This window comes from Pseudophryne corroboree, chromosome 5 (assembly GCF_028390025.1).
Source record: "Pseudophryne corroboree isolate aPseCor3 chromosome 5, aPseCor3.hap2, whole genome shotgun sequence".
NCBI classification, from domain to species: domain Eukaryota; kingdom Metazoa; phylum Chordata; class Amphibia; order Anura; family Myobatrachidae; genus Pseudophryne; species Pseudophryne corroboree.
The window spans coordinates 561,437,807-561,462,500 of record NC_086448.1 but is presented as its reverse complement, the minus strand read 5'-3'; the positions used below and the strand labels follow the sequence as shown (position 1 = coordinate 561,462,500).

Here is a 24,694-nt window from a genome sequence, read left to right as displayed (position 1 = left end):
GCTTCCTGTCAATCAACTTGCGTACTCCTAGCGATCAAAATAGCTGCAGGCTTTTTTCGCAGTTTGGCCTTACGTGTGAGCCCTATGATCCATACGCATGCGCAGTCGATTCGTAATCGGCCGTCTTGCAAATTCATGCAACAGAAATCAGGTATGAATTACCCCCATTATTCTGACCAAACTTGAGGCCGTACAATAGCCTATATAATGCAGAGTGACAAAGTAAAGCTTTAATTTGAAGAAATACAGTACATTAAAACTGCATTATTGCATTGCATCATGTATCAATAACTAAAAAGTAAAGCTGTATGTAATAGTACCCCTGTGTGTGTGAGTGCAATCGTATCTGCTTTCTTCAATGACGCTTGCGGTTCTAAGACTTCTCCCGACTTCTTCTTCTTGAGCCTGTGGCAGAAGAATGCTCACCCCAAGGAGGACCCCATTAATAAACGTAAAGGCAAATGGACGGTGACAGCACGTTTTTCAAATTCGGGGAAAGAAAAGTCACCGTTTAAGTTGTATTCAAATGCAGTCTAATAAATCAGCTCAATTTCAACAGACGTCTTGCGAAACCTTTGCATCATAGCATAAACGTGATTACATATCATTCGCATAATGAGCATAAGAATTATCACATATCATTTGCATAATGAGCATAAGAACTATCACATATCATTTGCATAATGATCATAAGAATTATCACAACCTCAACATAGGTGCTCTGTAATTGGAATTTAACTTGGTTCGGGAACAATCCAACAGTGCGCCAATACACCACTAGACGGCGCAGTGGGCTCAGTAAAGGCAGTCTCTGGCCCTATACACAAGCCGGAGAAGTTCAGGGGGTGTATAAAGGTGGATCAGATCATACACCTTACAACGATAGGAATAACGCTGGCATGGCTGAGGGATAGAGTGTTCCTCTATAATTCCACTAATAGCGTTGGTCAGGCTGACAGTCTCTTGACCTCATTAGCGTAGATAGGTAGGAGAACAAGTTGCACTAGTAGTGCTGGCAGGGCGGATAGTCTATTTGCCTTATCAGGGCCCAGGGGCCGAGGAGTGAGGGCTTAGTTTGTTGAGTGTGTAAGTAGTCAGTAGAGGGTTCCCTATTGGCTGGGATTTCGTGATGGTACTGGGTGTCTGGGAGAGTGTGACAGTACCTGAGGCCTCTGCTACAGTTGCCAGCTCCTGCCGGCCAAGACTCCTTGTTGATGTCTGCTGCAGGCCGCTCTAATCGGTGCTTCTGCGGCTGCTCAGAGCCCTCTGCGTTGTGGTTGACAGGGGGGGATGATCAGCGGGCCTCGCTCCCTCCTCCTCGCGGCTGGTTGGGACTCCCTGCAGCGGCTGGCAGGTGAGCCACCTCGGCAGGGTCACCGCTCTCTCCAGCGCTGTGCAGCTGGTCCCACTGCGTGGCTGTAGCGGGCAGCTCTCCCCTCTCAGCGGCGGCCAAAGTGACGTCACTCCTCCACGCTGTCCCCGCTCTCTCTCCAGCGCTGACAAGCGGGTAATGGCTGGCGGGTCCCAGCTCCCTCTCCCTGCAGACTGACGGGCGGGTGACTGCTGGCGGGTCCCCCTCTGTGCCGGCTCGCCTCTCTCGCGGTTCTCCTCTCTTGCGCGCCAACCCAGCTCCTTTTAATACGAACCCTCCTCCGTGCTTTGCCGCGTCCCTTCCACCAATCAGGACGGCTGTCGGCTTCCCGCGCTGTAGGGGCAGGAGTCAAGTTCGCTAGGTCCCAGAGCCATCCTGATTTCTTTCCCGGCTCTGCGGTTGCCTAGCAACCGGGGGGGTCATTTATCCTCCGCAGCCTCGGCTACAGCAAGGCTTCACAGACAACCCTGATTGTGGTGTCCTGTCCAAGCCCACACAATAGGGCCTCACCTGAGTCAGGGCATCACATATTCCCCGGCTAGAATTATGCGTGTCCTCACGCGGTGTAAAGTGACTCAACAGTCCTGAGTAACAGTCTTTCGAGAATAACTCTCAATGATGAAAAGGCAAGCAACTTAGGCATGAACATATATACATTTAAGCACATTATGCCTTTTATTCTCGGTAGCGCAAGGGCAGAACGTCTTTAGTGCTGCGTTCTGACCTCCTGACACCGATTACATTGGATTCACTGTTAGTATTAGAGACACCTGAAGGACAACACTGGCCGTTACTGGTGAGTACATCATCAGACGATTCTGGAGCCGTGCTCCGGGCAATGGGGTAGGAAATAGCGATCCCCATAAACATTAGCAACTTAATGGGGTCATCAAGTGGTATATCTCCCTGGGGCTCCCATCCCTCCACCACAGGACTCCTCTCCCTCTGCGGTACAGGTTCTTCAGAAGTGCACAACTTCAGTTGGTCATGAGGTACAGTACTGAGTCGACCATCTTCTCCCTTGATTTGGTAAGTATACCTGTCATCAGTCGGGACTCTTGTGATGGTGTAAGGCACAGCCTCCCACATGGTGTCGAGTTTACTGGTTCGGCGGTTCTTCTTCTACCACACTTGGTTGCCCATCTGTAGAGGCATCGGCCGTGCGTTAGCATTGTAGTTTCTATCTTGCCGGACGTGTACGACTTCCAGTTGCTTTTCTACAACTTGTCTGGCTGTCTCGATACGGTGCTGGTGCTCTTGCACCCAATCATTTTGCAGAGTACTGGGTTCGTCCACCTCTGGAGTCAACTCCAGGTCCTTGGGGAGTCTGCCTTATCTCACAAACATCAGGTAGAATGGCGTGAATCATGTTGAACAATGTTCCGTGTTGTTGCATAGATACGTCATTTCTGGTAGGAGAGCGGGCCACCGGGCGCTGGCTTCGGCCGAGAGGCTTCGGAGCATCCCTATAATGGTCTGGTTGGCTCTCTTGCAGAGACCGTTTCCCTGCGGGTGATAGGCTGTGGTCCTCAATTTCCGGCATCCGTACATGGAGCATAGCTGATGGAACAATTGAGATTCAAAGGCATGCCCTGATCCATCAGGACCCGATCAGGGTATCCGAAAGGCCGGACGAAATGCTTTGCGAAGAGTTTGGCTGTCGTCTTTGCGGTTAGGTCACGTGCGGGGACTACCACTAAGAAGCGGCTATAGTGGTCCATGATTGTGAGGGCATATTGGACACTGGTGGAGCTTGGTTTCAACTTTACATGATCCAACACCACCAATTCGGCCGGGCGGCTGCTGGGAATTGGGTGAAGGGGGTCTTTCTGGGTGGCTTCATCCGGGCGTTTCAGATCACAACTCACGCAGTCGCGACACCATCTTTCCACATCAGCCCGCATTCCAATCCACAAATACCGCCTCCTCAGAGTTGCCTCAGTTTTCTGTGTCCCGAAATGGCCGGACTGGTTGTGGTAAGGTGAGTAAGAAGCTGGCTTGTTCTTTTAATACCACGATCTGATGGATGGGCTGATGGGTCCCAGGGTCAAGACTTGTGTGAATGATGAGTCCTCGTCGAAGACTCAGGCGATCACGGTGTCTCAATAGTTTGACTAACTCTTGATCTGTGTTAGTTCGCTGTACTGTGGTCAGCCGACCATTCCGGCGGAGAAGTTCTTTAAGGCTCCGAATCACCAAACTTTCTTCCTGGAATGACTGCCAATCAAATCCGCCCTGGTCATGTAGACTTGGTGCAGGCGAGGGATCTGTGCTGACAACAACAGGGTCGGAGGTGACCACACGTTTTTGTGTTTTTTTAGGAACCTTGAAGACCGGAGTCTCGACGTCTTCATCCCAATCTCCTTCTTCCTCCTCCACATCTGCTGTGGGCAGACGAGACAGGGCGTCCGCATTGCCATTAGATTTTCCGCTGCGATATGTCACGGTGTAGCGGAAGTTGGCCAAGCGTCACAGCCATCTCTGCTCCATTGCGCCCAGCAGGGCCGTGGATAGGTGGGCCAAGGGGTTGTTGTCAGTGATAATCACGAAAAGGGGTGGCAGCCAGGTAATTTTTTAACTTTTCCATCACGGCCCAGATCAGGGTGAGCAGTTCCAGTTTAAATGTGCTATAGTTTTCGTTATTGCATTCCGTCTTCCTAAGGCCCCGACTGGTGTAGGCAATCACCCTTTCCCGGCCATTCTGTATTTGCGATAGCACAGCTCCCAGGCCGCGGTGGCTGGCATCAGTATAGACCTGAAAGGGTTTCTCTGAGTCAGGGTAGGCTAGGTGGGGTGCTTCGACCAGTGATCGCTTCAGCTGTTCGAAAGATGCTTAGTGGTCTTCGGTCCATGCGACCACTGTTGTACTTCGCCTCTCCTGGCCCGATTTTCCACGCAGGAGCTCATGCAGAGGGGAGGCTACTTTAGTGACATTTTCAATAAAGCGTCGGTAGTATCCAACGAACCCCAGAAAGCTGCGTACGTCTTTGACGGTCTTTGGTACTTGCCAGTCGCGCACCACGCAAATCTTTTCTGGGTCTGGCTTTACCCCTTCAGCGCTCACAATGTGTCCGAGGTATTGCACTTTTGGTTTCAGGAGGTGGCATTTAGACGGCTTCAACTTCAGGCCACAGTGAGTCAGTTGTCTGAACACTTCCTCCAAGTGTTTCAGGTGGTCCTCGTACGTTTTCAAAAAGATGATCACGTCATCAAGATACAGGAGGACCATCTCGAAGTTGCGTTTGCCCAAGCAGTGTTCCATGACCCTCTGGAAGGTGGCAGGGGCATTGCAGAGTCCGAACGGCATTCTATCGAATTCGAAGAGGCCCATGGGGGTGGTGAAAGCCGTTTTCTCCCGATCTTCGGGGGCCATCGGGATCTGCCAGTACCCGCTGGTCAAATCCAAGGTCGAGAAATAGACAGCGGTCTTCAGGGCAGTCAGGGACTCCTCAATGCGTGGTAATGGATATGCGTCCTTGTGGGTGACTGCATTCAACCTCCTGTAGTAAACGCAGAAACGAAGACTGCCGTCCTTCTTCTTGACAATGACCAGCGGGCGGCCCACGGACTGTGGCTCTCCTTGATCACGCCGGCCTCTTGCATCTCGCTAATCATGGTTCGTACCGGTTGGTACATGGCTGGTGGGAACGGTCTGTGTCTCGCTTTGATTGGCAGACTCACTCCGGTGGGAATGTGGTGTTGCACTCCCTCTGCTCTACCAAAGTCAGCTGGGTGCTGGCTGAAAGCCCCGGCATTCCTGCACATGACTTGGATAACACCCTCTCGTTGGTCCTCTGGTCTAGCCGCATCTCCGATTTGGATCTCGTTCCACAATGGGGTGTCCGTGGTGATTAGGCTGGATTGGCTGGTCACAGTCCTCTGTTGGGTTCCGGGCACGGTTTCTCCCAACACGTCTTGGAAGTCGACGCACAACACACTGGCCACGGGGTAGTTTCGAAACAGTCGGATCGGGTAACTGTGCGGATTGAGTACCCGGACTGGAACTCTTCCACATTCCACTCTCGCCAGTGTGCTGGCCACCGCGAATGGCCGCTGCCCATCGGGGTCACAGGCTTCGATGACTGCTTCATAATCCCGCCCACCTGGGCCAATTCTGGCTTTACACCATATCACGTGTTCAGCATTTGGTTGAAGTATAATGGGTTGGAGGTCCGTGATTCTGGCCTTGTCCACCTCTCCTTTGGGGTTAGTGAACCGTTTGTGTCCTTCAAGCAGATGCATCGTCTGTTGCATCGCCTTCCATTCTCTCGGGGCCGCAGACTTCATCTCCATCCTGAGGGCCTCCACCAACTCATCAGGACAATATTTCAGCACGTTCATCCCCAAAATGACAGGCGGTAGGTGTTCATTGCAGGAAGTCGTGATCAAACAGCCTTGATTTTCTAGCCGTGCTTCACCAATAGATAAGTCGGCCTCCCAGTAGCCACTGAACTGAATTGGCTGACCATTGCTGGCCAGTAGACTGAGCCAGGTGGTAGGCAGTGTACCGATCTCGCTCTCCTTCCAGTGTTTCCGGAACTCGGTGAGTTGAATGGTCGTCACTTGGCACCCAGTGTCTAAGAGAGCTGCCATTTCCACTCCGCTGACACTAATCTTCAAGTGGGGACACTTGCCCAAGTATTGTGGCCACCATTCTGGTGCCAATGGACCTATTTGTGAGGTTCTTCCCGAGGGTCGGTCCCTCGCCTCGGGGTCACGTCGTTTAAAGGCTCGACTTCACATTCGCGCTCAACATGCCCACTCAACTTGCAGCATCGACAGATGGGTCTCCCCTGTGCATCAAACTGATCGGTGGGGCGTAGTCCTGAGCCTTGCGGGACGTCCCTTTGTCGTCTGTTTCATCCACCTGAATCACGCCGCCAGCCTCCGCGTTTATTCTCGGTCTGTTCCAAGTGTATGTCTCGGATTTCTTTCATCTCTGTGACGGCACTAGCGAGAGCTCCGATCGGATCTTGGCTGGCTTGGACCTGCTGAGTGGCGATTCGTTTAGGCTTGCTGGGTTCAGGCGTCAAATACAGTTGTGCCTTATCGCCCTCTTCATCCTCGGTGAGTTTCGAGGTCGCCCCATATTCTGCGTCTGTGTTCTGATTCAACCCCAGTATGTCCATGGAGGTTTCCTTAAATTCGGGGAATGGGCAATTGGGCTTCGCTCTGATCCGACTGAGCGAATATCGCATTAGTGTGCACCTGTACACAATGAGCAATTACTTGTTCAATGTGTAGTTTCTTTGGATCTCTTCAATGGGATCAGGAGGTCAGGAACGAGATAGCTTGTGCCCCACACGCATCCCAACCTCCCAATCTGACCGTTGCAAGAGTGGTTAAAGCTGTTTTCTCAGCTAGTGCTCCTGCATACACCATTGCCTCGATAATTGGATAGTGTGTACCCAGCTTAAAACATTTTGTACTTAAAAATACATTCACTTAAAAAAAATTTATTTACTTAATAATGAGTTTTCAGTGCAAAAAATACGTATAAATCAAGAATTATAATCTGCTGTGTTGATTTTGGCAGTTTATCATTCCTACTGTCCAGTTTAACCCAGGCAGCTATCACTTATGCACTGATATGTGACCAAGTGCTGAGTTTTAAAGGTTTCTTCATGTTCTCAAAATTTTCATTTATTGATTTCTACATCTTAGAAATTTCTACATTAGCTATATGCAGCATTGTTTATGTTTGTTGCCCTGGGATAAAAACACAGAGCTATACATATATCCAATGCAGCTGTGTCGTATCCAGTGGTAACCGAAATAAACTTAGAATGTGTTTAGTAAATATCGCAGGATGACTTTCAACAGTTAATAAGTAACTGAATGTGGAAAGATGCTTTGATTCAGCATGTGTTATCAGTAGTACAATTTAGGGCTTGATTTACTAAACAGCGCCTTTTGCAAGCCGACAATTCTTGGTGGGTTTGACCCCGAAATTTTTAAAAAATAACATAATATTAATTGCTTTTAATATTATTGTTGTTTTACATTTTTGGGTCAAAACTGCTTAATTTAGCCCACAATCTGACACATACTGTATATTCTATAGCAGATAAACTAAGTGTATTTTACTGCAAATTAAACATTTTACCATCACTATATTAATAGTAATAAAATGTGTTACTTCCATTTAAGAACATTTTTAAACATGTCTGATTCTTGGTTACATTTTATGTGTTTATATATTTTATAGACATTTGCTGAAAGAGTTCTGGGTTATGTAAAATGGTTTATCCCAATATCAGTGGCAATGTCGTGTTGTGGTGGATTAAACTCAGTCGTCATTTCATCTTCAAGGTGAGAATAAAGGCAATATTGTCACATAAGACATAGGGGCATATTCATCATGAAAAAATTGTGCAATGAGAATTTTTAGTTTTCAATTCTCACTGTATTCTCTCACAATTTTTTCATGATTCATCATGCCACCATGAGAAAATTATCACTTCCGAAAAACTGTCCTTTTTGAGAAAGTGATAACATTCCCTTCTAAAGCCGCAGAAACCCCCGCTGCAGCCTCACAACCCCTCCCCCCACCACCACCACCTTCTAGGTGGAACTGTACTGTATGTGCAGCACCCATACTGTATGTGCGGCTCCCTGTAACGTTTTAAGGATAATGAATATGCCCCATATGGCTTTATTTACAAAGCTGCTGCACTTGGAGGTCAAAATATAAAACGGCAATCACAGTCGGTGTAAAGAAATGCATACTGGACACTGACTGAGTGCCGGTTTATATTTTCACTCCCAACTCGCAGGACATCGCTTTGTGAATAAAGCCCATAAACCTTACTGATATACCAGTGCATCCGGAAAGTATTAACAGCTCTTCACTTTTTCCACATTTAGTTATGTTACAGCCTTATTCCAAAATGGAATCAATTCTTTTTTTACCTCAAAATTCTACACACAATACCCCATAATGACAACGTGAAAAAAGTTTTTTTGAGATTTTTGCAAATTTATTAAAAATAAAAAACTAAGAAATCATATGTACATAAGTATTCACAGCCTTTGCCGTGAAGCTCAAAATTGAGCTCAGGTGCATCGTGTTTCCACTGATCATCCTTGAGATGTTCCTACAGCTTAATTGGAGTCCACGTGTGGTAAATTCAGTTGATTGGACATGATTTGGAAAGGCACACACCTGTCTATATAAGGTACCACATTTGACAGTGTATGTCTGAACACAAACCAAGAATGAAGTCAAAGGAATTGTCTGTAGACATCCGAGACAGGATTGTCTTGAGGCACAAATCTGGGGAAGAGTACAGAAAAATATCTGCTGCTTTGAAGGTCCCAATGAGCCCAGTGGCCTCCATCATCTATAAATGGAAGAAGTTTGGAACCACCAGGACTCTTCCTAGAGCTGGCCAACCGTCTACACTGAGCGATCGGGGGAGAAGGGCCCTAGTTAGGGAGGTGACCAAGAACCCGATGGTCACTATGTCAGAGCTACAGTATTCCTCTTGGGAGAGAGGAGAACCTTCCAAAAGGACAGCCATCTCTGCAGCAATCCACTAATCAGGCCTGTATGGTAGAGTAGCCAGACGGAAGACACTCCTTGGTAAAAAGCACATGGCAGTCCGCCTGGAGTTTACCAAAATGCACCTGAAGTACTCTCAGACCATGAGAAACAAAATTCTCTGGTCTGATGAGACAAAGATTGAACTCTGGTGTGAATGTGAAGGCATGATGTTTGGTAGGAAACCAGGCACCGCTCATCACCAGGCAAATACCATCCCTACATTGAAGCATGGTGGTGGCAACATAATGCTGTGGGGATGTTTTTCAGCAGCAGGAAATGGGACACTAGTCAGGATAAAGGGAAAGATGAATGCAGCAATGTACAGAGACATCCTGAATTAAAACCTGCTCCAGAGTGCTCTTAACCTCAGACTGGGGCGACGGTTCATCTTTCAGCAGGACAACGACCCTAAGCACACAGCCAAGAAGTTGTGGCTTCAGGACAACTCTGTGAATGTCCATGAGGTGGCCCAGCCAGAGGTCAGACTTGAATCCGATTGGATATCTCTGGAGAGATCTGAAAATGGCTGTGCACCAACACTTCCCATCCAACCTGATGGAGCTTGAGAGGTGCTGCAAAGAGGAATGGGTGAAACTGCCCAAAGATAGGTGTGCCAAGCTTGTGACATCATATTCAAAAATACTTGAGCAAAGGCTGTGAATACTTATGTACATGTGATTTCTTAGTTTTTTATTTTTAATAAATTTGCAAAACAACTTTTTTCATGTTGCCATTATGGGGTATTGTATGCAGAATTTTGAGGGAAACATGAATTTATTCCATTTTGGAATAAGGCTGTAACATAACAAAATGTGGAAAAAGTGAAGCGCTGTTAATACTTTCTGGCTGCACTGTGTCAATTTGGAAAAATAACCCTCTCATGAATGACACAAGTAGATCGATTCTTGAGGTAAATTACATTGCACATTGCACCCAGGAGTCCATGATTAGGGGCTAATGACATAACAGCCAGTTACTGTATGTGCATGTTTACTTTTGCTAGACATTCATATCTAGAACACTGTTTATGTCCTTTAACATCTATTCACATTTTTTTTATTTCAGATTATTTTTTGTAGCTTCAAGAGAGGGACAACTTCCAGATTTTCTGTGCATGATCCACATTACTAGATACACTCCCATTCCTGCCTTACTTTTTAATGTAAGAGCCATTTTCATTGCTGTATGGTGTATATAAGAAAGTGAAGAAATGTAAAGAAAATGTAGAACCATCCATCTGTCTCCAGCCAATAGGAAATTATGAGGAATGTAACATAACATATTTCTGGTTGCTTACTGTGACACTGTTAAGCCTCTAGCTATTCAGGATGCATTGGGCCTCACTTAAGAGCAAAACGCCCAAGGCACATTCCTCTTTGGTTCAGTGATGCCCCTTGATTTGCTAATCTGTGAGTTAACATCCGCCACAGCCCATGGATTGTGTGTGAAGTAGACTTCTGGAAAAATTGTATCAAAAACCAGACATGTTTTATTTAATGCATAGGTTCTCAAACTCAGTCCTCAGGACCTGAAACCGTTCACGTTTTCTGTGTCTCCTCACAGAATCCCAAGTGAAATAACAAACTCCACTTGTGGATCTTTTATAATGTGAAATGTGTCAGTGAGCAAAGAATACACCTGTGCACCTGCTAGGTCACCAGGAAAACATTAACTTTTTGGAGTCCTTGGACCTAGTTTGAGACTTGATGAAAGTTGCTTTAAAGTTTGTTAGTTGGTTTGGATGTATCCTGTGATCTTTACATTTTTGTATAGAGTGACCTTACCATTTTTCAACCTTTCCATAAACATGGGCTCTATTCAATGTGGAAGTGCCCGTGAAATTTACAATAGTAGGTGTGAACCTTGATATATGCATCATGCTTTCTATGTAAAACATGTCCAGTAGTCGTCATTGATCACTCTAGCAGCACACAGAGACAGTCATTAAATTGCATTATATTTAATTTCTAAACTATAACTGTACTTTAGCTTAAAGTGTTATATTTAAACTTGCATGTTGTATTCTTCTACACTGGCAGGGGTTGATGGCTCTTGTGTTCCTTTGTGTGGATGATGTATTTCAGCTCATTGATTATTTCAGCTTCAGTTATTGGTTATTTATTGGCCTATCAGTGGGAAGCCAAATTTATTTACGAGTGAAGCGGCCGGACTTGCCCAGACCTGTGAAGGTACAGTAGTCCCCTTTTTCTGTTCAGTGAGAAATACTGTATTCTGCAACTTATGTGAGTAATGGTTTTAAATGAATGGATGTATTAGAATTGAATGTATATATTAAAATTCAGTGTATTGATGACAACAAAAGGATTACTGGTATATGTAAGTGACCCAGTATGGATCATATGGATATTCAGCATGGATCTAATCAGCGATGCAATCGCATACAAGTTTATACCTGGTGCACACTCGCAGGACCCGTACATTGCAATCGCATCTCACTAATGCGAACAACTCTGCTTGATTGACAGAGGCGTTTGTGGGGCGGCTAATCAGTGTTGCGGGGGAGTGATGTAGGAAACGGGGGCGGGTTCGGATCGGCCACGTGATGTCACACGTGGCCACTGCAAACAGGAAAATGGCGGTGGCCCAACTGCCTTCGTAGCCAGGCTGTGGAGGCAGGGGGGCTTCACTTACTTACTGATGCGATCACAATTGAATTGGGATCGCATCTCTGCCTGCCATTAGCATGCTGGGCGGCCTTGCTCTGTGCTAGGCGGCCCCAGTATGTGACTGATAGCAGATGCAGTTTTGCTATATTAGCAAAGCTGCAACTGAAGCTGAATGAGGGCCCTGTGCAAGAATATTTCCAGTAAGTCAGAGCAGGCTCTAATTCATACTGTCCATTTCTGCTCCCTCTAACCAGTAGCAGATACTCACAGACTTTACACATCTTCACTGGTGGTGCTAACCAGGGCCCACCGCACATCACTGTTTCAATGTCACTTCTGCATATTTCTTGTGCACTTAAACCAATGTAATATAATAAAAACACGCAAAAGACTGCAGTTGAAGTGCCATTGTCCCTTCATTGTTATGATTAAATAAAACATAAATGATGCAAAACCAAGCAGTATTTTAGAATAAAAATGAGAATGTTGAAACTAATGAAAGACGCTCCTTAAGTGGTAGTAATCAGAACTTTCAAGTGATGTTTACAACTGAACCCAGGGAAAGTCACAATAAGGGATCTATTACGGTGGCAGTCCAAAAATGTGCTATCAAGGCGTGCTATGGGCATGTTCTCTGTTATGTATGCATAAGACAAACACATTTATTGAGCATCAGTATTCTTATATGTGGTTAGTAATTACCTCTACGGACAACATGATTACAGTAGCATAGTCACAATTCTTAAGTTCCTGACAAACATAAATGTACGCGTTGGGTACGGTATGCCAGCGGCTGGGATCCTGACTGCTGGCAATGTAACCGTATCCCCATAAATGTACTATACATTGGATTTGCATTGTAGGAGTTCCAACAAAAAGTATATATAATACAGTTCTGTTTTTTTCAGGGAGTTACTGTACATATTACAACCAAAGCATGTGTTATTAAATATTGTCTTGTTTTACATTTATATTATTTCTCTTTTGTAGCTGAGCTTGTTTTTCCCGGTGGTGTACTGCATATGCAGCGTTTGTCTGGTAGTGGTTCCACTATACAGTGATCCTATTGATTCACTGGTTGGTATCGCCGTTGTCCTCTCTGGGGCACCTGTATACTACCTCTGCCTTTATCTTCCTCCAGAAAAACAACCAGCATGTGTAAAGAAATTCTTAGGTAAGAATGTCCACAGTATTGCTTAGTGTTTCCACTTGTTTGCCTGTCTGTGAAAAAGGTTTTAGCTTTATACCAAGAGGCACTGCAGCTGATTTTGCGGTGGCAGAAAATAAAAAAGAGCAAGTAACTTTGTGTCTTGAACACACCATGTTGCAATGCAAGGGGTGTACAGTCATATACATTTATTGTTTTACTTTTTTACATGTAGGATAAATACTGGCTGCTTTTGCATGTAACCACAAATGGTGTACAGCTTTGTTCTTGCACTGCAATACATATTTGAGTTTGGACACGTCCCTCTAACAGCTAACTTGCATTTAACCTTACAGCTCTCATTCTAACAAACTGCTCTATGCTAGGGATGGCCATTGACCATCAATACTTTTATCATCGATGTGGGAGAACAGATAGTTTCCCACCATCGATGGTGCAGAACCGCTCAATGGCTTTAAACAAGGTGCCGGGACACAGAGCATAGCTCCATTCCCTGACACCCATGAAGCCCCATTCCCAGGTTCTAATTGGATCACAGGCCAGCCAGTGAAGAAGTAGGGATGACCATTTGCTAATGTAACCATTGATGGTCATCCATTGCATAGTTTACAACCATTGCTGATTATTGATTAAGGGGTTAGAGGCAGAGGCGGAACTACCGCCAGTGCAACCAGTGCGTTGCACTGGGGCCCGCCTCTGTCCAGGGGCCCAAAGCATGTAATGAGTCAAACTGACTCATTACATGCCGCTGTGTGCTGCGGGCAACCGCTGCCCGCAGCACACAGCCGCCCAGAGAGGAGAGGAGCGCACTGCAGCGGCACGGGGGAGAAGGAGGAGGAGGGAGGTGGAGGAGGGAGCCGCAGCAGCGCTTTGCTACTGGTTGAGGCGCTGCTGCTGCTGTCCCTCTGCCTCACTATAGGCTGTCTTCCGAGAACAGCCTATAGTGAAGCAGAGGGGTAGCAGCAGCAGCGCCTCCACCAATGACACAGCGCTGCTGCGGCTCCCTCCTCCACCTCCCTCCTCCTCCTTCTCTCCTGCCCAGGAATCGTCAGAAGCTGCACCGAGGAGCCTGAGCCAGCGGAGAGGGTAAGTATAATTCTTTTCTTTCTTTCTTTCTTTCTTTCTTTCTTTCTTTCTTTCTTTCTTTCTTTCTTTCTTTCTTTCTTTCTTTCTTTCTTTCTTTCTTTCTTTCTCTCTTTCTGTCTTTCTTGGGACTGTCTGCCGCAATGTATAAAAAGGGGGAATCTGCCTGCCGCAATGTGTAAAAATGGGGAATCTGCCTGCCGCAATGTGTAAAAATGGGGAATCTGCCTGCCGCAATGTGTAAAAAGGGGGAATCTGCCTGCCGCAATGTATAAAAAGGGGAAATCTGCCTGACACAATGTGTAAAAAGGGGGAATCTGCCTGACGTGATGTGTAAAAAGGGGGAATCTGCCTGCCGTAATGTGTAAAAAGGGGGAATCTGCCTGCCGCAATGTGTAAAAAGGGGGAATCTGCCTGCAGTAATGTGTAAAAAGGGGGACGCTGTCTGCCGTAATGTGTAACAAGGGCACGCTGTCTGCCATAATGTGTAAAAAGGGGACGCTGTCTGCCGTTATGTGTAAAAAGTGTACGCTGTCTGCCGCTATGTTTAACAAGGGCACGCTATCTGCCGTTATGTGTAAAAAGTGTACGCTGTCTGCCGCTATGTGTAACAAGGGCACGCTGTCTGCCGTTATGTGTAAAAAGGGGACGCTGTCTGCCGTTATGTGTTAAAAGTGCACGCTGTCTGCCGTAATGTGTAAAAAGGGGGATGCTGTCTGCCGTAATGTGTAAAAAGGGGACGCTGTCTGCCGTAATGTGTAAAAAGAGGAATCTGTCCGCCGTAAGGTGTAAAAGGGTCTCTACCTGGTGTAGTGGTGCTACTGTGCGGCGTAATTTGAATAATGGAGACTACTGTGCACCGTTTTATGAATTGGTATTATTTTGTGGCCACACCCCTTCCCCACGAAGCCACGCCACTATGTATTTTTGCGCGCGCCTACGGCGCGCACTGCCCCTGTTTTGCATGCAGGGGTGGGGCTCCGATGCTGTTTCTTGCACACAGTGCTAAAATGTCTAGTTACGGCACTGTTGCTAGGTATCCACTTCTCTGGCCCTGAGCAGGACCCCCTCACCAGATCCTCTCCAGGGGTGAGGGGGTGGACTTGGATGGGATGAGGGGGGGGGGGGCAAAGCATTTTGTCGCACCTGGGCCCACCGCTCGCTAGTTCCGCCACTGGTTAGAGGCACTGGATTATGAGGATAGGCTTACTAGGTCAGATATGTTTACATTAGAAAAGAGGCTTCTATATACAAATATATATAAAGGGGCAATACATAGAGCTATCAGGCGACTTGTTTTTTGAAAAATCTCTACACAGGACACTCGGTCATCCTCTAAGGTTAGAGGAGAGAAAATTTCATACCCAGCGTAGGAAAGAGTTCTTCACAGTAAGGGCAGTAAGGATTTGAAATTCTCTGCCAGAGAAGGTAGTAATGGTGGATTCAGTTAATAATTTAAAAAATGGATTAGATAAATTTCTAACTGAATAAGATATTCAAGGATATAGCATTTAAAATGAATGTATTATAGAAATAGCACGAATTGTTAGTTAGATTTAAAACATACCTTCATCTTGGTCATTATAGTTAAACTATAGTTAAATACAGAATAGTGTAAGAATTACAGGTATACCTATATATACAGTGTGAATTTCCATTATTTTAAATAACCATTTAAATACCAGCTTTAATATATATTGCGGACGCAAGGTGCATCTTATTTCCATATACAAAAATAGTGCACTGAATGTCACAGCACTATGTCCCTTAAGAGAGAGCAAGTACACACATTGTATACTGAGGTCCAATGCTCAGAGATATATGTATGTATTTGATATTAAAAGGTATGCATACAAAATAACATATGTACAGTATATCATTCAGTATAACATATATAAGCCTAGGTAAGTGGTACAGAATTACAGTTACAAAAGAATCAGTTACAGCCAGTATACATCACCCTATCCCATAGAACATTCTTCCATTTCTTCTTCTCAGCTACTACTAACTATGCCTTAGAAAAGTGCATATATCAAACAGTGGGAGTTAACAGGTTGTTGGTTTCTGTCTCCTTCCATTGGCCCAGGATAGGGAGGTTTCTCATTCATTGTGTATTATTGGTCAGTTCATATATAAGCAATGTCCAGTTTGAAGATGCAGATACAGGGGTTAACCACTGGGATTCTGCACACATGTTTTCTCAGGAAGTTCTTTGTTCTCATAGAATGTGACTTTATATCCATACATTTTATCATAACTAATCGTTGCAATGTGCTACAATTTACACATAGCTATAAAATTAATCCACACATTCTCCTGACCATTTTGACACTAAGCATGATATAATAAACTTGTTCCGTCTCAATAATACATATATATCTGGTTTTACACTCTATTATATAAATACTAGAGATGAGCGCCGGAAATTTTTCGGGTTTTGTGTTTTAGTTTTGGGTTCGGTTCCGCGGTCGTGTTTTGGGTTCGACCGCGTTTTGGCAAAACCTCACCGAATTTTTTTTGTCGGATTCGGGTGTGTTTTGGATTCGGGTGTTTTTTTTAAAAAACACTAAAAAACAGCTTAAATCATAGAATTTGGGGGTCATTTTGATCCCAAAGTATTATTTACCTCAAAAAACATAATTTACACTCATTTTCAGTCTATTCTGAATACCTCACACCTCACAATATTATTTTTAGTCCTAAAATTTGCACCTAGGTCGCTGGATGACTAAGCTAAGCGACCCTAGTGGCCGACACAAACACCGGGCCCATCTAGGAGTGTCACTGCAGTGTCACGCAGGATGTCCCTTCCAAAAAACCCTCCCCAAACAGCACATGACGCAAAGAAAAAAAGAGGCGCAATGAGGTAGCTGTGTGAGTAAGATAAGCGACCCTAGTGGCCGACACAAACACCGGGCCCATCTAGGAGTGTCACTGCAGTGTCACGCAGGATGTCCCTTCCAAAAAACCCTCCCCAAACAGCACATGACGCAAAGAAAAAAAGAGGCGCAATGAGGTAGCTGTGTGAGTAAGATAAGCAACCCTAGTGGCCGACACAAACACCGGGCCCATCTAGGAGTGGCACTGCAGTGTCACGCAGGATGTCCCTTCCAAAAAACCCTCCCCAAACAGCACATGACGCAAAGAAAAAAAGAGGCGCAATGAGGTAGCTGTGTGAGTAAGATAAGCGACCCTAGTGGCCGACACAAACACCGGGCCCATCTAGGAGTGTCACTGCAGTGTCACGCAGGATGTCCCTTCCAAAAAACCCTCCCCAAACAGCACATGACGCAAAGAAAAAAAGAGGCGCAATGAGGTAGCTGTGTGAGTAAGATAAGCGACCCTAGTGGCCGACACAAACACCGGGCCCATCTAGGAGTGTCACTGCAGTGTCACGCAGGATGTCCCTTCCAAAAAACCCTCCCCAAACAGCACATGACGCAAAGAAAAAAAGAGGCGCAATGAGGTAGCTGTGTGAGTAAGATAAGCGACCCTAGTGGCCGACACAAACACCGGGCCCATCTAGGAGTGTCACTGCAGTGTCACGCAGGATGTCCCTTCCAAAAAACCCTCCCCAAACAGCACATGACGCAAAGAAAAAAAGAGGCGCAATGAGGTAGCTGTGTGAGTAAGATAAGCGACCCTAGTGGCCGACACAAACACCGGGCCCATCTAGGAGTGTCACTGCAGTGTCACGCAGGATGTCCCTTCCAAAAAACCCTCCCCAAACAGCACATGACGCAAAGAAAAAAAGAGGCGCAATGAGGTAGCTGTGTGAGTAAGATAAGCGACCCTAGTGGCCGACACAAACACCGGGCCCATCTAGGAGTGGCACTGCAGTGTCACGCAGGATGTCCCTTCCAAAAAACCCTCCCCAAACAGCACATGACGCAAAGAAAAATTAAAGAAAAAAGAGGTGCAAGATGGAATTGTCCTTGGGCCCTCCCACCCACCCTTATGTTGTATAAACAGGACATGCACACTTTAACCAACCCATCATTTCAGTGACAGGGTCTGCCACACGACTGTGACTGAAATGACGGGTTGGTTTGGACCCCCACCAAAACAGAAGCAATTAATCTCTCCTTGCACAAACTGGCTCTACAGAGGCAAGATGTCCACCTCATCATCATCCTCCGATATATCACCGTGTACATCCCCCTCCTCACAGATTATCAATTCGTCCCCACTGGAATCCACCATCTCAGCTCCCTGTGTACTTTGTGGAGGCAATTGCTGCTGGTCAATGTCTCCACGGAGGAATTGATTATAATTCATTTTAATGAACATCATCTTCTCCACATTTTCTGGATGTAACCTCGTACGCCGATTGCTGACAAGGTGAGCGGCGGCACTAAACACTCTTTCGGAGTACACACTTGTGGGAGGGCAACTTAGGTAGAATAAAGCCAGTTTGTGCAAGGGCCTCCAAATTGCCTCTTTTTCCTGCCAGTATAAGTACGGACTGTGTGACGTGCCTACTTGGATGCGGTCACTCATATAATCCTCCACCATTCTTTCAATGGTGAGAGAATCATATGCAGTGACAGTAGACGACATGTCCGTAATCGTTGTCAGGTCCTTCAGTCCGGACCAGATGTCAGCATCAGCAGTCGCTCCAGACTGCCCTGCATCACCGCCAGCGGGTGGGCTCGGAATTCTGAGCCTTTTCCTCGCACCCCCAGTTGCGGGAGAATGTGAAGGAGGAGATGTTGACAGGTCGCGTTCCGCTTGACTTGACAATTTTGTCACCAGCAGGTCTTTGAACCCCAGCAGACTTGTGTCTGCCGGAAAGAGAGATCCAAGGTAGGCTTTAAATCTAGGATCGAGCACGGTGGCCAAAATGTAGTGCTCTGATTTCAACAGATTGACCACCCGTGAATCCTTGTTAAGCGAATTAAGGGCTCCATCCACAAGTCCCACATGCCTAGCGGAATCGCTCCGTGTTAGCTCCTCCTTCAATGTCTCCAGCTTCTTCTGCAAAAGCCTGATGAGGGGAATGACCTGACTCAGGCTGGCAGTGTCTGAACTGACTTCACGTGTGGCAAGTTCAAAGGGCATCAGAACCTTGCACAACGTTGAAATCATTCTCCACTGCACTTGAGACAGGTGCATTCCACCTCCTATATCGTGCTCAATTGTATAGGCTTGAATGGCCTTTTGCTGCTCCTCCAACCTCTGAAGCATATAGAGGGTTGAATTCCACCTCGTTACCACTTCTTGCTTCAGATGATGGCAGGGCAGGTTCAGTAGTTTTTGGTGGTGCTCCAGTCTTCTGTACGTGGTGCCTGTACGCCGAAAGTGTCCCGCAATTCTTCTGGCCACCGACAGCATCTCTTGCACGCCCCTGTCGTTTTTTAAAAAATTCTGTACCACCAAATTCAAGGTATGTGCAAAACATGGGACGTGCTGGAATTTGCCCATATTTAATGCACACACAATATTGCTGGCGTTGTCCGATGCCACAAATCCACAGGAGAGTCCAATTGGGGTAAGCCATTCCGCGATGATCTTCCTCAGTTGCCGTAAGAGGTTTTCAGCTGTGTGCGTATTCTGGAAAGCGGTGATACAAAGCGTAGCCTGCCTAGGAAAGAGTTGGCGTTTGCGAGATGCTGCTACTGGTGCTGCCGCTGCTGTTCTTGCGGCGGGAGTCCATACATCTACCCAGTGGGCTGTCACAGTCATATAGTCCTGACCCTGCCCTGCTCCACTTGTCCACATGTCCGTGGTTAAGTGGACATTGGGTACAACTGCATTTTTTAGGACACTGGTGAGTCTTTTTCTGACGTCCGTGTACATTCTCGGTATCGCCTGCCTAGAGAAGTGGAACCTAGATGGTATTTGGTAACGGGGGCACACTGCCTCAATAAATTGTCTAGTTCCCTGTGAACTAACGGCGGATACCGGACGCACGTCTAACACCAACATAGTTGTCAAGGCCTCAGTTATCCGCTTTGCAGCAGGATGACTGCTGTGATATTTCATCTTCCTCGCAAAGGACTGTTGGACAGTCAATTGCTTACTGGAAGTAGTACAAGTGGGCTTACGACTTCCCCTCTGGGATGACCATCGACTCCCAGCAGCAACAACAGCAGTGCCAGCAGCAGTAGGCGTTACACGCAAGGATGCATCGGAGGAATCCCAGGCAGGAGAGGACTCGTCAGAATTGCCAGTGACATGGCCTGCAGGACTATTGGCATTCCTGGGGAAGGAGGAAATTGACACTGAGGGAGTTGGTGGGGTGGTTTGCGTGAGCTTGGTTACAAGAGGAAGGGATTTACTGGTCAGTGGACTGCTTCCGCTGTCGCCCAAAGTTTTTGAACTTGTCACTGACTTATTATGAATGCGCTGCAGGTGACGTATAAGGGAGGATGTTCCGAGGCGGTTAACGTCCTTACCCCTACTTATTACAGCTTGACAAAGGCAACACACGGCTTAACACCTGTTGTCCGCTTTTCTGTTGAAATACCTCCACACTGAAGAGCTGATTTTTTTGGTATTTTCACCAGGCATGTCAATGGCCATATTCCTTCCACGGACAACAGGTGTCTCCCCGGGTGCCTGACTTAAACAAACCACCTCACCATCAGAATCCTCCTGGTCAATTTCCTCCCCAGCGCCAGCAACACCCATATCCTCCTCATCCTGGTGTACTTCAACACTGACATCTTCAATCTGACTATCAGGAACTGGACTGCGGGTGCTCCTTCCAGCACTTGCAGGGGGCGTGCAAATGGTGGAAGGCGCATGCTCTTCACGTCCAGTGTTGGGAAGGTCAGGCATCGCAACCGACACAATTGGACTCTCCTTGTGGATTTGGGATTTCGAAGAACGCACAGTTCTTTGCGGTGCTTTTGCCAGCTTGAGTCTTTTCAGTTTTCTAGCGAGAGGCTGAGTGCTTCCATCCTCATGTGAAGCTGAACCACTAGCCATGAACATAGGCCAGGGCCTCAGCCGTTCCTTGCCACTCCGTGTGGTAAATGGCATATTGGCAAGTTTACGCTTCTCCTCCGACAATTTTATTTTAGGTTTTGGAGTCCTTTTTTTACTGATATTTGGTGTTTTGGATTTGACATGCTCTGTACTATGACATTGGGCATCGGCCTTGGCAGACGACGTTGCTGGCATTTCATCGTCTCGGCCATGACTAGTGGCAGCAGCTTCAGCACGAGGTGGAAGTGGATCTTGATCTTTCCCTAATTTTGGAACCTCAACATTTTTGTTCTCCATATTTTAATAGGCACAACTAAAAGGCACCTCAGGTAAACAATGGAGATGGATGGATACTAGTATACTTATGGATGGACTGCCGAGTGCCGACACAGAGGTAGCTACAGCCGTGGACTACCGTACTGTACTGTGTCTGCTGCTAATATAGACTGGTTGATAATGAGATGTAGTATGTATAAAGAAGAAAGAAAAAAAAAACCACGGGTAGGTGGTATACAATTATGGATGGACTGCCGAGTGCCGACACAGAGGTAGCTACAGCCGTGGACTACCGTACTGTACTGTGTCTGCTGCTAATATAGACTGGATGATAATGAGATGTAGTATGTATAAAGAAGAAAGAAAAAAAAAACCACGGGTAGGTGGTATACAATTATGGATGGACTGCCGAGTGCCGACACAGAGGTAGCTACAGCCGTGAACTACCGTACTGTGTCTGCTGCTAGTAGACTGGATGATAAATAATGATATAAAATATATATATATATATCACTACTGCAGCCGGACAGGTATATATTATATAATGACGGACCTGCTGGAGTGGACACTGTCTGTCAGCAGAATGAGTTTTTTAATTTTTATAGAATAAAAATACACCACACAAGTCACACGACGAGTGTACTTTTTCAGGCAGACATTCAATCACAATATACTATACTGGTGGTCAGTGTGGTCAGGTCACTGGTCACAGTGGTCAGTGGTCAGTCACACTGGCAGTGGCACTCTGGCAGCAAAAGTGTGCACTGTTTAATATGTACTCCTGGCTCCTGCTATAACCTATAACTGCTCCCCAGTCTCCCCCACAATTAAGCTGTGTGAGCACAGTCAGATATTATACATAGATGATGCAGCACACTGGGCTGAGCACAGATATGGTATGTGAGTGTGACTGAGTCACTGTGTATCGTTTTTTTCAGGCAGAGAACAAGAACAGAACGGATTATTAAATAATAATAAATTATAAAACTGCACTGGTGGTCAGGTCACTGGTCATCAGTCACTAGTATAACTCCTCCTAAGCTCCAGTAAGTAAATGAAGTGTCTCACTCTCACTCTCCTATCTATTTTAATTTCTAAACGGAGAGGACGCCAGCCACGTCCTCTCCCTATCAATCTCAATGCACGTGTGAAAATGGCCGCGACGCGCGGCTCCTTATATAGAATCCGAGTCTCGCGATAGAATCCGAGCCTCGCGAGAATCCGACAGCGTGATGATGACGTTCGGGCGCGCTCGGGTTAACCGAGCAAGGCGGGAAGATCCGAGTCGCTCGGACCCGTGTAAAAAAACATGAAGTTCGGGCGGGTTCGGATTCAGAGAAACCGAACCCGCTCATCTCTAATAAATACATTATAATACAAGTCTGGTGTTGGACATGTTTTGTCTATGTGTAATTTATGTGTTGTACGAAATATGTGTCTGTGTGCATCTTTATGGCATTTCTCAGTGATTGCGCCTATTACCGTATATACACCCACCACATTGCAACACGCACGCCGTGCGATTCTATGCATGATGAACGGTAAAGAAACATGGTGCATCCATATACGTCAATTGCGTCCTTATGACACCACCGAGAAGCGTCACTCTGTGTGTGGTTTGTATTGTCTTCTTCTTCCGATTTCGACAACAGTATATATGTATGTATATACAGGTTGAACTAGATGGACAATTTGTCTTTTTTCAACCTCATTAACTATGTTACTGAGCTAAAATGGAAAATGAAAAGCAAATCGCTATATAGAGTAAAACCAATCCTAAAAAGTTTTTTAAATACATAAACGGTAAAAGGTTAAAAAGGAGAATATAGGTCCATTAAAAGATGAATTAGGAGAATTGATAAATGATGACGAAATAAAAGCGGAAATACTGAACAAATTCTTTTCATCAGTATTTACCAGTGAAGAACTGATGGTGGGAGTAGAGCATAACAATTGTGACAGTAATGATTCATGGTTAGATACTTGTTTAAGCGAAGAAGTAGTCCGGGAGAGACTAAACAAAATTAAGATTAATAAATCACCTGGTCCTGATGGACTTCCCCCGAGGGTTCTTATGGAACTTAGTTCACAACTAGCACGACCCCTATACTTGATTTTCAATAGTTCAATTAGATCAGGCATGGTACCAAAGGATTTGCGTATAGCTGAGGTAGTGCCATTATTTAAAAAGGGATCCAAAAATCTTCCGGGAAACTACAGACCAGTTAGTTTAACATCTATAGTGGGGAAAATATTGGAAGGAATTCTAAGGGACGTCATAAAGGAGTATCTAAAGTCCGCTAGGATTATTAGCAAGAACCAGCATGGGTTTGTGAGGGACAGGTCATGTCAGACTAACTTAATTAGCTTCTACGACGAAGTGAGCAATAATCTTGATCAAGGAAAAGCAGTGGATGTGGTCATCCTAGATTTTGCAAAAGCCTTCGATACAGTTCCTCACAGGAGACTGATTATTAAATTAAAGGAGATTGGCCTAGGAATAACTATTTGCACATGGATAAGCAGCTGGTTGGATAGCAGGGTTCAGCGAGTAGTGGTCAACGGGAAGTCCTAAACCTGGTCCCCAGTAGTCAGCGGAATACCACAAGGGTCCGTACTTGGACCACTACTGTTCAACATATTTATCAATGACCTAGAAATAGGCCTGGAAAGCACAGTGTCAATCTTTGCAGATGATACTAAACTGTGTAAGGTAATTAATTCAGAATTGGATTTGGAGTCCTTGCAGAATGATCTATCTAAACTTGAACTCTGGGCATCTAAATGGAAAATGAGGTTCAATACAGACAAATGCAAGGTTATGCATTGTGGGACTAAAAACAAACTGGCATCCTACATATTAAATGGGGAACGCCTAGGGGAAACAGAGTTGGAAAAAGATTTGGGGGTATTCATTGATAATAGGCTTAATAACCATACACAATGTCAAAACACAGTAAAGAAGGCAAGTTAGGTGCTAGTGTGCATAAAAAGGGGAATTGAGACAAGGGACTCGGATGTAATCATGCCGCTGTATAAGACATTGGTACGTCCACACCTGGAATATTGTGTTCAGTTTTGGGCACCATTGTATAAAAAAGACATCAGTGAACTCGAAAGTGTTCAAAGGCAAGCTGCTAAATTGATTAAAGGCCTAGAAGGACTGGACTATAAGGAAAGACTTACTAGGCTGAATATGTATACACTAGAAAAGAGGCGCCTAAGAGGAGATATTATTAATATCTTCAAATATGTAAATGGACATCACAAAGAGTTATCAGAGGAATTATTTATTAAAAGAACACAGTTTAGGACAAGTGGGCACTTGCTGCGACTGGAGGAGAGAAAGTTCCGAACGCAACGGAGGAAAGGGTTCTTCACTGTTAGGGCAATCAGGATGTGGAATTCCCTGCCAGGGAAGGTGGTAATGGCGGACTCTGTAATTGGATTTAAAAAAGGATTGGATACATTTCTGAATGAAAAAGCTATCCAAGGTTATAATACTTAAAATATCAACGTGGTTAATCAGGGGGTAACATGAGTTATAGTAGCTAACTAGTCATAAAACATTATTTAGCAAGTATGTAGAATCATCACAACTTAAAACAGGTTGAACACGATGGGCAATTTGCTTCTATTCAACCTCAAATACTATGTTACTATGTTATTTACCATTTTACAATTGATAA

At 45.6% G+C, this 24,694-nt stretch overlaps 1 protein-coding gene across 2 annotated transcripts in view; it reads left to right on the top strand.

Annotated features, from left to right (window-relative positions):
* LOC134928043 (Y+L amino acid transporter 2-like) overlaps nt 1-24,694 on the top strand; it is a 154,267-nt gene that overhangs the window by 87,813 nt on the left and 41,760 nt on the right. For both annotated transcript variants that reach the window (XM_063923280.1, XM_063923279.1), the window contains exons 6-9: nt 7,581-7,684; nt 9,984-10,080; nt 10,958-11,107; nt 12,536-12,719. In XM_063923280.1, the coding sequence (XP_063779350.1) occupies nt 7,581-7,684; nt 9,984-10,080; nt 10,958-11,107; nt 12,536-12,719 (535 nt within the window). The remainder of the gene's footprint in view (nt 1-7,580; nt 7,685-9,983; nt 10,081-10,957; nt 11,108-12,535; nt 12,720-24,694) is intronic.